This window comes from Podarcis raffonei, chromosome 7 (genome assembly GCF_027172205.1).
Source record: "Podarcis raffonei isolate rPodRaf1 chromosome 7, rPodRaf1.pri, whole genome shotgun sequence".
NCBI lineage: Eukaryota > Metazoa > Chordata > Lepidosauria > Squamata > Lacertidae > Podarcis > Podarcis raffonei.
The window spans coordinates 81,479,652-81,492,937 of NC_070608.1; the positions used below are offsets into that span (position 1 = coordinate 81,479,652).

The following is a 13,286-nucleotide window of genomic DNA, read 5'->3' on the forward strand; positions in this document are numbered from 1 at the left end:
TCATTTCGTCAGCAATTAGTTTCTTTACAAACTGTAAACGTAACCTTAAGACTCTAGTGCGCTGCGTATTGGTCTCTGAACACAGGATAGCAAGTCCGCTCTGGGAATCAAGGTAAACTTTTACTGGTAATGTTACTTGCATCTGTAGGTCTGCAAATACTTGCAGATACCATTCTACATCACGAGTGGCCTGAACGCATGCACATAATTCACTCTCTGTTGTGGAGAGACAAATAATGGTTTGTGTCTGGGACTTCCATTTAAATGGACAACTGTTATAACAAAACACCATACCAGACACACCCCTGCAATTATTTTGTTCCACTGCATGAGATGCATCGCAGAAAATTTCAAAACCTTTGTCAATACATGTTGTAAACTGCAACCTATAATGTTTGGTGTGTTTAAGGTAATTTCTGAACATCATTGTAGCTTTTTGGCTCAAAAACTGCCTTATTGGCATACACAGTATTAAAATGTTCATCTGCAAAACGTTGTGGCTTCTGTCTCTTTCTATCTGAACGTCTCAGTCCGGAAGGAGAGTCAGACTCCTCAGACTTAATGGGACTAAGTGAATCACTAGTTTCAGGTTGTAAATCATTATCAGATTGAAGAGATGCCTGTAGGCTAAGCTCACGGTCAGAAAACTCAAGAGAATCTAACCTCCCCTTGGGTGCCTGTGACTTTAAATCATCAAACAAATCAGATTCAACAGACTTTTTGTCTTTTTCCATTAATTCAGAAGCACCATTTCCTGCTGCTGCTGCTGCTTCCTCTTCTTCCTCAGTATTATCTATACCATCAGTATCTTGGAAGACAGCAACTCCATTCCAATTTACAGTTTGTATCATGCTTCTGGTAATATGAAATTTGCCAGTTGCTGGTATGTAAATTCTGTACGCCCCCTGCTGGTAGCCCATTAATTTTCCCTGGACACTACGTTCACCCAATTTCTGCTTAGCGGGATAATGCATAATTACATCTGAACCCCAAATGCGTAGGTATTTCAGATTAGGGCGTTTTTTAAACAGCTTCTCATAGGGGGTGACATCTAAACCAGAATGATAACTGCGATTTCTAACATAACAAAACGCATTAAGCGCTTCAGCCCAAAAGTCTTTGGGCAGATTAGCATCGTGCAGATATGTTTTAACCCCTGCCTGTAGGTCACGCTGCACAACTTCAACAAGCCCATTTTGCCATGGACTTCGGGGGCAAGATAACTCATGAGTAGTCCCCTGCGCTTCCAGGAAATTCTCAAAATCCTCAGAAACAAATTCTCCACCCCGGTCAGAAAACAGGTTCTTAATAGGTTTGTTAAAGTGCGTTTTTACCCAGTTGCAAAAAACTTTGTACTTCTCAAATGCTTGGGACTTCTCAGCTATTGCATAAGTCCAACAATATCTACTATACTGGTCTATCAGAGTAAGCCAGTACTTAGAACCTCCTAATGATGGTGGGAGTGGCCCAACTAAATCACAATGTACACGCTCAAATGGCTCAGTTACTTTCCTATCTGAGCACCTACCCTTGCGTGCAACCTTAATCTTATTCTTGCAACACGATAGACATTGCATAAATAATTTACATGGTTTTAAGTTGAGGCCATTAACAATATTCTTTGTCTTAATTACATCAGCAAAATTCAGGTGTCCCAGAATTCTGTGTGCCTCATGGACACACCCGGAATGTGGCCTTACATTCCTCAACCCCTGGCTTGACTGTGCTGCTCTGCAATTTATAGGCGATTGGGAGTAGGTGCGAAAATACAGTCTATATAAACCATCAGATTCCCGGGCATATAATAGACGTTTGTTCCCATCGAAAAACTCACACATTGACTTTAAGAAACGCACAGTTATCCCTTGACGAGCAAAGCACCTTACTGACAATAAATTGTCCACTGACGGGCAGTAAATGCAGTTCGCTATTGTAATGTTTAAAGAGTCAAGTTTAACAGTACCCCTGCCAAGCGACTGCAAGACTTGTGAATTGGCTAAATGTACATTACCAATTTCCTCTTCGAAAGAAATAAACAAGCTTCGATCGTTGCAAATATGCTGAGATGCTCCTGAGTCCACAACAAAAGACTTCCACTTGGCACGTTTAAGTCTTTTACGATCTGTTGTCCTAGCATGGAAAACTCGCGGCTCGTTTCTGTCTCTACTATACGATGTCGGCTGCTGGGCTGACGACCGTGACTGACGAACAGAAACAGGCTTGGGAGTACTTTGCTTTCTTTTGGATCTGCAGTCCTTTGCAAAATGTCCTTGCTTATTGCAGAACCAACAACGCTTGGCAGCTTTAAATACAGTTGTATCACCACAAGTTTGCATATGGCGTTCCTCATTACTTCTGGAAATAGGAGTGCTTATGGCACAAGCCTCCCTTCTATCCAACTCGCCCATTAATCTTGCTGTTACCCCTTCCACAGTTAATTGTGCTGGTGGAACAGCAGATATCTGGCTAGCTATACCATCAAAGTCCTCATTAAGGGAACATAGAATGATAAAAACATACTGAATATCAGGTATGTCCATGTCCCTTCGAATTAATTCGCCGCGTATTGCCTCCAGACGTCTCAAGTGTGCTGCCAAATCACCACCAGGCTGCAACTTCGTCTGGTACAACTGCTTGAAAAACGTCAATGCAGATGCTGACTCTTTTCTAACATGCACTGCTGCAAGACTGTCCCACATTTCTTTGGCAGTTTTCTTATTTCTTATATAGACTACTTGCTGGTCGCTGACTGCCAAATTAATTATCGCCCTGGCTTTTGCATCTCCTTTCGACCAAGCATTAGTCACAGGGTCAGGAGGGTCATCAGTTACATAGGTCCATACTTCTCTAGAGGTCAAAAGCGCCTCCACCCGAAAAGACCATAAACTATAATTCTCATCTGTTAGCTGTGGGAAGACCAGAGCCTTCTCAGCTTCAGGAACCCGGTCAACCATTCTGGAACTCTTCCAGACCCACAGAACTACGCTAACAGGAGAAGGAGTTTCCAAACCTTTCTCAGAGTCCAAAAATATGCAGTCATCCACTCAGCAGCTGGGCCCATAACCAAAGATGTTGGCTGTTTGCAGTATGGTAACGCTGCAGAGAGCTTGCTGGGGAGACCATGCATTAAAAAGAAAGGACTCAAAAATAACTTAAACTAGGTTTTAATAAGAAAAACAAAAACTCCTTTTACACTAAGTACATTAACAACCAAACCAGACCCAACCACCAACCCATCCCCCAGGGTAATGGGAGAGCTAGGTGCTGCTCCTTATATACTACACCCAAATGCTGACACACCTTAATCAAATACACTCAACAGCACCTGCTACGTTTCACAGCTGTAAAGCTGGGTCTCGTTATCTTACTCTGGCCCTTGCTCTGGCCCCTTAAAGACATACACATCGGGTGGAACAATGATGAACCTTTACATTTAAATAAACCATTCAACACAATGAACTGTGCAAACAATCCCACACGTGAAAGGTCTCTTTGGGCTTTGTGTTTTTCAAACATCAACACACACACACCCCAATGTTGGCTAATAAGATCATTCTTAAAAATGAGGAGGCTCGCAAAAGAAGCTTGCGATGTGATACGGCATGGGAGTCTTGTTCAAAGGGTGGTGAAGGGGTGGAATCCAGGAATCCCACTGGATATACCAGAGGGCAGTCATCAAAGCATGCATGTCTGTATGTGAACTAGGCCATAGATTTCTCTGGTCAGTTGGGAAACGCTCACATATTTTGGGATGCCCCAGAAACCCAAGGATTTGACTCATGCTGGCATCTGTTTAGAGATCCTCTCACATAGCTGTTTCCTGCTGAAGGGATGGAAGGGTGCTGTGAGCTTTGATGGTGTTAATCCATTAGGAGGTGAGGGTGTCAAATTACCAAGACTTCTACCCACAAAACAAGTTGATAAGAGTTGCCAGAGCTAAACATTTCGATATTTGGGAGGTGGGTGCACCAAGTTTGTTAGAACTAGAAGTACCATGTGTGGAATGTAGCTTTCCCCTCTGACTGACAGAGGGTTGTGGGGCCTTATCCAGAAATGGTCGACCTGACTTCAATGTCCCTTCAGTAATGAAGCTGAGTGGGTGACCTTCAGTCACCTAATCCCCTTTCAGCTGAATTTACCTTACGAGATTGTTGTGAGGATTAATTAGAAGGATTGACTCTTGTCTCAAACTCCTAGGAGGTTAAGGAAGGATGCAGATGTCACAAATAAATATGTTTCCTGAGAGATATTCTTCTTCTTAAGCTACATGTTTCTCTGCCGAGGTCCATGAAGTCGAGCAAGGCAGCTTTCTTCCATCCTTAGCCAGAGTGACCCCCTGCAAATGGGCATTTGAACAAATATTGCCACTTTGCTTAGTGACCTGTTGTTTTCAATTACCCTTAAACGACACTGACAGGGTTGAACGCCACAGCTGGAAGCTTGTGACTGGACGTATCCATGGCAACCCTTGGGATGGAACATCACCTCTCTCAAGGCAACTTTGGTTTCCTACTGAGAGGAAGAAGCTAATATTCTAGTCACAAGCCACTGTGGTTTTAGGATAGCCTGCTGTGGAAATTCCACTTGACACCGTTGCGATATGTGGCTTTTGGTCTTTACAGATGGAAAGCTACATCTGTCAAATCTAGCTCAGGTTTTTTTCTTCAGCACCTGTGTCAGCAACTAATATTTAATTGGAGGGTGGGCAGCTGTCTTTTCAACTGAGCAAGGACTGAATGGTGAGAAAAATTTGCCCCACCCACTTATTGACTCCCACAGCAACTCAGACTTCATACATATCATACATTTAAAGTGCACACATCCAAATTCTGGGAACTTTAGTTTACCCCTCACAGAGCTACAGTTCCCAACATCCTTAACGAATTATAACTTCCAGAATTCTTTGACAGGGTGCTTTAAATGTTTCGTGTATATGTAGCCAGTGCTCTTTAAACCCATTTCCTCAACATTGAACAGCACCAGAAGATTTGGCAAAACTCTTTCTGTAGGGGATAATAAAGGGAGGGGTTTGCCAAAGCTTCTTTACTCTTCACAGAACTGCCCATTTATTCCTACTCTTGCTGCCTGCAACTTAACCAATTCCTGATCCATAAGTTGCAAATCCTTTGAGAGCAAATATGGATTCTGGAGCAGGATCAGTCCAGACCAATACACTCTACTCTGATAGTTTAGACCAGGGACATTCAGCTGGCGGCTGCTGGCTAGATATGACCCTAGAGCATTTATCTGGCCTCTACAGATCCCACCAAAAGAAAGTTTTCAAGTTAGGTAAGAAATCAGTACTCCATAGCTTGATGTTGCCTCTCCCTCTTCAATTATGTATATAATACGCAAACATTCATGTCAATAATGCTTCCCACCCAGGAAACTTCCACTGGAAAAACGGTTATGTCCATGTGGAGATGGCAGTATTGAATCAGTTGTTCATGTGCTTCTAGCCTGCACTCTTTATAAAGATTTGAGGAGTGAGATTATTCCCCCTCTACTACTGTCCACACCAGGTCACTCAACCATTGCTACTGTGTCCTTTCTTCTAGCAGATCAAGATGATCAGGTGACAGCAAAAACTGCAAGGTTTATGGCGAGGGCAATTAGAATAAGATCTATTACTTGATTATTGATGTAAACCTCCAAAATGTCTTTTGTATAGTTAAGTTTTTACCTCTGTCTTCAGCACATTTTATTTTATTTTATTTTATTGCTATGGCTAGTGGCTGATGCAAATAAAGATTCTTCTGATCTGAACCTCCCATCCAGGTGTTCTGAAATTATGTCCCATAGAGAGCAGAAAACTATGTGCTCTGGTGGGTGGTGCTATGGTCTAAACCACAGAGCCTAGGGCTTGCTGATCAGAAGGTCGGCGGTTCGAATCCCCGTGACAGAGTGAGCTCCCGTAGCTCGGTCCCTGCTCCTGCCAACCTAGCAGTTCGAAAGCACGTCAAAGTGCAAGTAGATAAATAGGTACCTCTCCAGCGGGAAGGTAAATGGCATTTCTGTGCACTGCTCTGGTTCACCAGAAGCGGCTTAGTCATGCTGGCCACATGACCCAGAAGCTGTGGACAAACGCTGGCTCCCTCGGCCTATAGAGCGAGATGAGCGCGCAACCCCAGAGTCGTCCACGACTGGACCTAATGGTCAGGGGCACCTTTACCTTTTTTTACCTGGCCCCTTCTCCCATTTGGAGGATAAAGGACTGATGTGCTCAGATGTGTTTATAGGAACCCTGTACAATCAGGTCTCACCATTGCAGGGAACACTGTAACTGTGTCCAACCAAATGCAGTTACAGCCCTATTCAGACCTTCCTGCTCAACATATGAAGGTTGGTGGGGGAGGGGAGGACCATTCAGAGTACCTGAATGGAGCTCCTGTATGCTCTGCAACCGTTAACCTTCATTGCTAGCTTGTGGTTGGCCTCTGTGTCGATAAACAATGGAGTGTGCGAAGTCAAACCACCTTCTAGGGGCACAAGCCTGGACAGTGTGTATGGAGGTCCTGGGCTGCCCAGATGACAAGACCCCCCCTTTGCTGGTGTGGTCCAAAGGAAAGCAGCGCAATGCATTTGGCACCAGCTTGGCTCAGGAATTGCTGGAAGGAGGCGTATAAGACACCATCCAATCGTCTTAGAAACTCTGGATTTGTGCAGTGTTTGCTCCTCAGCCTTTTCTTCTCCCATAGATGTCCTACAATGCTAGATAATGCCATCTTTATTATGAAGCTGATTACTTCCAGGCCTCAACTCATTTCCTGGAAAATGGAGTAGACCTTGCTGTGCCTGTCCATAGCTTTAGGCCTGCATAACTATGGTGGCTCTGCAGCATCTGAATAAACCCTGTTTTTGGTGCCCCTCTAAGATGGTTGAATGGGTCTCAGGTACCTGCCATGATGCAATATACAGTTGTCTTCGGCATTCTTGAGGAGGTGGGGAATGTCGGAAGTTGTGCAAGGCTAGAGGCACTCTTGACCCCTACATCAGGATGCTGGATGCATAAGCTTTCCCTTTTGCAACTCTCTGTTGCTTGTGAGATGAAACACTCTGCTGAAAAGCCTTCTAGTGGTTTAGCTGAACGCGATAGGAAATAATCCAGATTGCATGATCCTGTTTTTCAGAACAGCATAATCAAACCAATGTGACAGGGTTTTGAAAAGCATGAATGAATGCTTTTGTTACTGCAGCTTTCCCCCCGCCCTGCAGCAATAAATTTATTTATTTATTTTGCTTTAAAAGAAAACCACCACCACCACAACTTTTTCCTGACTTGTAGGAAGGAACAGAAATTTATTCTGTTGTATCTTCTTTGTAATGGTTTTTCAGCAACGACAAGATCTGAGGTGTCCCATAAGGAAAAGCCACTTGGGAGTCAAGAAAGAGATTCCGTCTACCCTAGATGGGGGAAAAAATACAAGAGAAAACTAAATAATTGACAATTTGCAGCTTTTTAGTGGCACCTTTTGTCTGTTGCCTAGTGATACCCTGTCACCCTGTCAAGAAAAATGTGATGCATTTCTTTTTTTAAAAGCTGCATTTTTCAGTCTACATTTGATTCTTATGGCTGGTATTCAGCTAAAAAAATATGGGAGCAGAACAACTTTCACTTGCATAACGGGACTTCTCTCCCCCCGCCCCACGTCCTACATTGTCCCCAAATCTGCTCTGAATATAACCCCATGATCCAGATGCACTTAGTTCCATTGAAATCAATGGGCAGCAGTTACTTGTGGATGGGCAGGTGCTGTTGCACTTAGGATCTGCTTGCATGCTTCCCACAGACATCTGATTAGCCACTCGGAGACTAAATGGGCCATTTACTAAATGGACCATTTCTCAGACATTGAAAGATGCTAGCACTGATGCCGCAGAAGGAATTCATGCATGCTAAGAGGTTTTTCTGTGTAGTCCCACCCCTCTGCAGCCAGTCCTATTTGCCTCTAAATTCCGGCAGTGTTAGAAACTGAAATAGGAATGTCTAGAGGTGCTTTTTTAATGACAAGAATACAAAGCTGAAAGTGAACAAACTGCAGCTAAAATCTTATGTTCATTTTTCACATGGTCTAGTCCTCATCTGAAGTGCTTGTACAAAATTTTGGCCATATTGTGGAAGATGACCAAAGTCTGTCCTTGGCACCTGTATCACTTTAGTGCACGACTGATCACCAAAGTGACCTGCAAGTTGGCCTTGTGGTCTAATGTCAGTGCAAACTAGTGGACATCTCTAGGAGGATGGCCACAGGAGTGAGAGTGGCTGTGAATATTATGTGCTGCGCTGTCGGGGCCATGGGTTCAAGGGTGCATTTTAGATGCTTTGACTCACTAATATTATTAAATGAAGTATGTTTGTGATAATGAGGTCTATGGTTGCCTTTTATACGCAGCGTGCAGATACAAGTGTGCCACTTGTACAAAATGCAGAGTGCTGAATTAATCGGTCCTCATCCAAGTGCATGCTTGTGTCAATAGGTGCGTCTGCAACATAGACTGCAGCGGCTACAGTTTTAATCCTGTTTGCGCATCTGACGGAAGTTCCTATAACAACCCATGCTTTGTTCGAGAAGCATCTTGCCTGAGACAAGAACAGATTGATATCAGACACCTTGGACATTGCTCAGGTACTCCAAATTTTATTTTCAGTAGAAAACGATGTCCACCAGCAGTCTGAGGAAGGGCAAATTGTACAATTGCTTTTTCACGTCAGAGTTAGAAATAGGGTTCTGAATTAGGGTTTTGCAGAAGCACAGAAAAGATGCGAAGGATTGAGTTGCCTAAGAGGTTCAATTTTAATCAAACGTGTGTGTGTGCATTTCTGTGCTCTGTATAGCATCCTGTCCCACCCACTGCAGAATAAATTAAAAATGGAGAATATACAGTAGTCTGCAAAAGAAGGGAAATCATGTAAATCTGCTTAAAGTGCAGTTTATATAGTTCACAAACTTGTTTTGGCACAGAATTGTGATAACCCACCCACCCCAATTTTAAGTGCAGAATACACACAATCCTGTTTTCAATAAGTTCTTTTGGCATAATAAATATGATGTGTTGCCCACAGCCGGTGATTTTTCAAGACAGACTGGGTTCTGTTGCAGGGATCTAACATTTTTTAGAAAGGCAACATTGCTCTGATTGGGTATTGTCTGTGACACCACTGAGAATGAAGCACATGCTGTTGTGTGAACTTTATTTTTTAACAAAAAGATGTCTTTAGTGGTTCTCTGCTCTCCTGCTGGGCAGTTTGAGCACTGGAGCACTCATCCAGCAAAAGCTGCAAAGAGCAGCAAGGCTCCTCCTCTTCCTTTCACATTCCCACAACATTTGCTGGTGGTTCAGGGCTTAGAGGAATATCCAAGGATAAAATGCAGTTGGGTACACTTCAGTGCCCACACATAAAGACCCAGTGTTCCACAATGAAAACTGCATTTACTATCAAAATGGCTTAGGAGACTTGGAAAAGAATAGAGGTATGTTCTCACGGTCTAGGGTCCTCCAGGCTATCTGACACAGCCACAAGGTTCCCTCTTCGTGAAAGGAAGATAGGTGGAAGAATTAACAGAGAGAGATTTAAGATGGTGGAGTTTTTTCATAGGGTTACATTGCAGAGAAAGGCCATGCAGTTTTCTATGTTTCTGGCACCAGTTTATAGCCTGCTTTTGGAGACGGAAAATAATCTTGCCCTAATGGCTGTTTCTGCACCTAGGGGATTTGAAAGAACAAAGCTGTGATGCTTGGAAATTGAAAGTATTATGGTAATAAGAGGAAGGAGTGTATATGTTGTCCAGGCATCACACCTCATACGCTGAGGGTTGATTTAGTTTGGGACTGAGATAAAAGTATCACAACTAACCTTAAAACGTGATACCATGACCACATTGGTTCACCACAATTGACTCCCCTTATCTAAGGAGACGTACCAAATCTGTGGAACGTTTTGCTGCTTCGTTTCCCCTTTCTTCATCTCCTGGAGTTCAAAAATTAACCCACATACAAGAAGTACATAAGGGCAACTCTGGACAATATTGTCTTCTTAAGCTGCATGAAAAATACAGTGTTTCACCACCTACTTGCTGTTCAGTAGCCCTCTCAGGTATCAAAATAATACAACAAAGCAATAAATATCTTTGGTTCTTTTTATGGTTTTCCTCAAATAGACTCTGACGACACAAGCTTATTGGGGAAAAAGGATGATGGAATGCAGTATCGGCCGGATGTGAAAGGTAGGATTCTAACACTGGACCGCCCTTCTGTCTGCAGCGCTAGCAAGGATGCTGGACTGGATAGGTTGTCGAAGCAGGTTTTTCTTTTGCAGGATGGCAGTTCTTGCATGTCCTGATGAAGACATGCACATTGCTGTTCTTTAAGTGCAGAGAGAAGCATTTCCTTCCCTCCAGAAAATATTTATTGGAAAGGGCATAGACATCCTTCAATAATTGAGTTAAACCTGTTAAAATAACTTGCCGCCTCCAATCTGTTTCAAAGTAATGCGTTTTTGCTTGAACAAATACCATTTTACAAGCACTTCTGATGGCCTTGGCAGTTTTGCACTGTGTGTGATGAGACATTTTGTATAATAAAGCCATTTTTATTTATTCTGGAAAATTTAGCATATAAATAGTCTTAAATGAACTGATGTTGTGTTCCTTTTGCTCCATGAATGGAGTTATGATGTTGTTCTATTGTGCCCAAGCTCTCATGTGTTTCTTATATTAATGCTAAACACTCCCCTGTTATTAAACACGGAAAAGGAAGCTTTCATGTATTGTTCTGAAGGATGACTTATTCCTACAAAATAGATTTCCTGTGTTCTGCACTTCAGATTTAAAGGTGACTTTTAAAGCTGGCAGAAACTAAGGAAAGAAACCATTTCTACAGAAAAGCAATTTCCTCCTTCTGACACTTTCTCTCTCCCCCTTTTATTGTTTATTGGATAAATTTGTGCTAAAGGAAAAGGAAAGAGAGAAAAGCCTCTGGGCTTGTTTGAACTTATCTTTGGGGCAGTGGATAAAGGGACATTTCTGTGTGGGCACATCAAAGAATCATTCCCATTTCTGATTAATTGAGTCTGGATTAACTAATTATTACACCTTGTCCATAAACTGAAAGTGTTAGCCTTAACCCAGTCTCTTTGACTTTCCGTCTTGTATCAGAACAGGTAAGGGGCAACTTACCTGTCTTAAGCAATCTAGAATATGCTTTCAACTGTTTTGGGCAGAATGATTAGGTACAATATACAAAAATCAGTATAAATGAAAAATAACTAACGTATTGGGACAATAACTGCTACTAGGAGATCCAAAACGTAGAAATACAGCGGACACTACCAGATCCACACACCAATTCTACAAGTATGCAATTCTACAAGTATGGGGCAAAATCGCATACACTCTCCATGCCTGGAATTCCCTTCTCTTACCAGGGAGTGCTCTTAATCTTTCCATCCCTGCTACAAGCCAGTTGAGATTGTGGCCCTTTCCACTGCCCCTCCCATTTTTAAGATTGTTGTTGTTTAGTCGTTTAGTCGTGTCCGACTCTTCGTGACCCCATGAACCAGAGCACGCCAGGCACTCCTGTTTTCCACTGCCTCCCGCAGTTTGGTCAAACTCATGCTGGTAGCTTCGAGAACACTATCCAACCATCTCGTCCTCTGTCGTCCCCTTCTCCTTGTGCCCTCCATCTTTCCCAACATCAGGGTCTTTTCCAGGGAGTCTTCTCTTCTCATGAGGTGGCCAAAGTATTGGAGCCTCAGCTTCACGATCTGTCCTTCCAATGAGCACTCAGGGCTGATTTCCTGAAGAATGGATACGTTTGATCTTTTTGCAGTCCATGGGATTTTTAAGATAGGAGAACCTAATAGATGAAACCAGGATAAAACTGACTGGAGCGCTGTTCTGGTTCTTCAGTTTCTGACTCTCTCTGCTTCCAGGCTGCTTTGGTTTGCCTGCCTTTGCATCTCCTGAGCTAAAAGGCCTTCCTCTTGAAAGATCAGCATTCAGATCCAGTACAAGCTGAAACCTCAGTAGTTTAGCTACTCTGTAGAACCTGTCAACCTCTCTTTTATCTAGAAGTTTGACCTCCAAGGTCTATTTTGGAGCCTTGGGATGACTGTAATTCCTGGGAACTTAACTGAAAGGATTTTTTTGCTGGGTTTTTCTTCCGTTCTGCCCCAGTTAGCTTCTCCTTGCTCTTTCTTCTTGAGATAGAAACCTGGGAACCCGAGAGGCATTTGCTTGGAGGCGGGGGGCGGCGGCGGAGGAGGAAGAAGAAGTTCACATTGTAGACGCAGACTGTTATGCAAGGTGGGGAGGGGGAATACCTTTCTTAATAAAACCCAAAACGCAAACCAGGCTGAAAATTGTTTTGCCTACCATGTAATTATCATCTGTTGTGCAGGCACTCAAGCAGGGAGGAGGAGGGGACAACAGAGAACGCAAAGTTTCCATCAGCCAGAAAATAGCAACAATGACTATGAGATCCAGTTGTGGTTTGTGTCTCCAAGGTTTTCAAAATAGTTTGCTAAACTTTAAGGGGGTCACAGCAATTGACTTTGGAGTTTGCTGCTTTTTAAGAAGGCATGTTAAGTCAACAAACAGTACGTTTCCGAGCACAATTCAAAGTGTTGGTGCTGACCTTTAAAGCCCTAAACGGCCTTGGTCCAGTATATCTGAAGGAGCATCTCCACCCCCATCATTCAGCCCGGACGGTGAGGTCCAGCGCCGAGGGCCTTCTGGCGGTTCCCTCACTGCGAGAAGCCAAGTTACAGGGAACTAGGCAGAGGGCCTTCTCAGTAGTGGCGCCTTCCCTGTGGAACACCCTCGCACCAGATGTCAAAGAGAACAACAACTACCAGGCTTTTAGAAGACATCTGAAGGCAGCCCTGTTTCGGGAAGCTTTTAATGTTTGATGTATTATAGTATTTTAATATTCTTTTGGAAGCCGCCCAGAGTGGCTGGGGAAGCCCAGCCAGATGGGCGGGGTATAAATAATAAATTATTATTATTATTATTATTATTATTATTATTATTATTATAACTTTGTAAATAAGTTCACACAAGTTTCTGGCTTAGGAGAACATCTTGCATCCTGCCCACCCCAAACATACTTTCATGAATTATTCTACCTTTTCATTGGTGGAACTTAATAATGATTTTACAGCAGCAGTAGCCAACCTGGTGCTCTTCCTGTGTTTGACTCCCGAATTCCATCATCTCCAGCCAGTACAGCCAATGGTCATGTATGTTTGGAGTTACAGTCCCATCAGGAGGACCCCATGTTAGCTA

The 13,286-nt window shown here is 43.1% G+C and overlaps 2 protein-coding genes across 2 annotated transcripts in view; one reads left to right on the forward strand and one right to left on the reverse strand.

The window, feature by feature from the left end:
- TMEFF1 (transmembrane protein with EGF like and two follistatin like domains 1) overlaps nt 1–13,286 on the forward strand; it is a 75,524-nt gene that overhangs the window by 53,692 nt on the left and 8,546 nt on the right. Inside the window, exons 6-7 of the mRNA XM_053397198.1 lie at nt 8,479–8,627; nt 10,161–10,226. Of these exons, the coding sequence (XP_053253173.1) occupies nt 8,479–8,627; nt 10,161–10,226 (215 nt within the window). The remainder of the gene's footprint in view (nt 1–8,478; nt 8,628–10,160; nt 10,227–13,286) is intronic.
- SLC12A7 (solute carrier family 12 member 7) overlaps nt 10,826–13,286 on the reverse strand; it is a 121,647-nt gene continuing 119,186 nt past the window's right edge. The window contains exon 22 of the mRNA XM_053397192.1: nt 10,826–11,071. Within this exon, the coding sequence (XP_053253167.1) occupies nt 10,841–11,071 (231 nt within the window). The 3' untranslated portion in view covers nt 10,826–10,840. The remainder of the gene's footprint in view (nt 11,072–13,286) is intronic.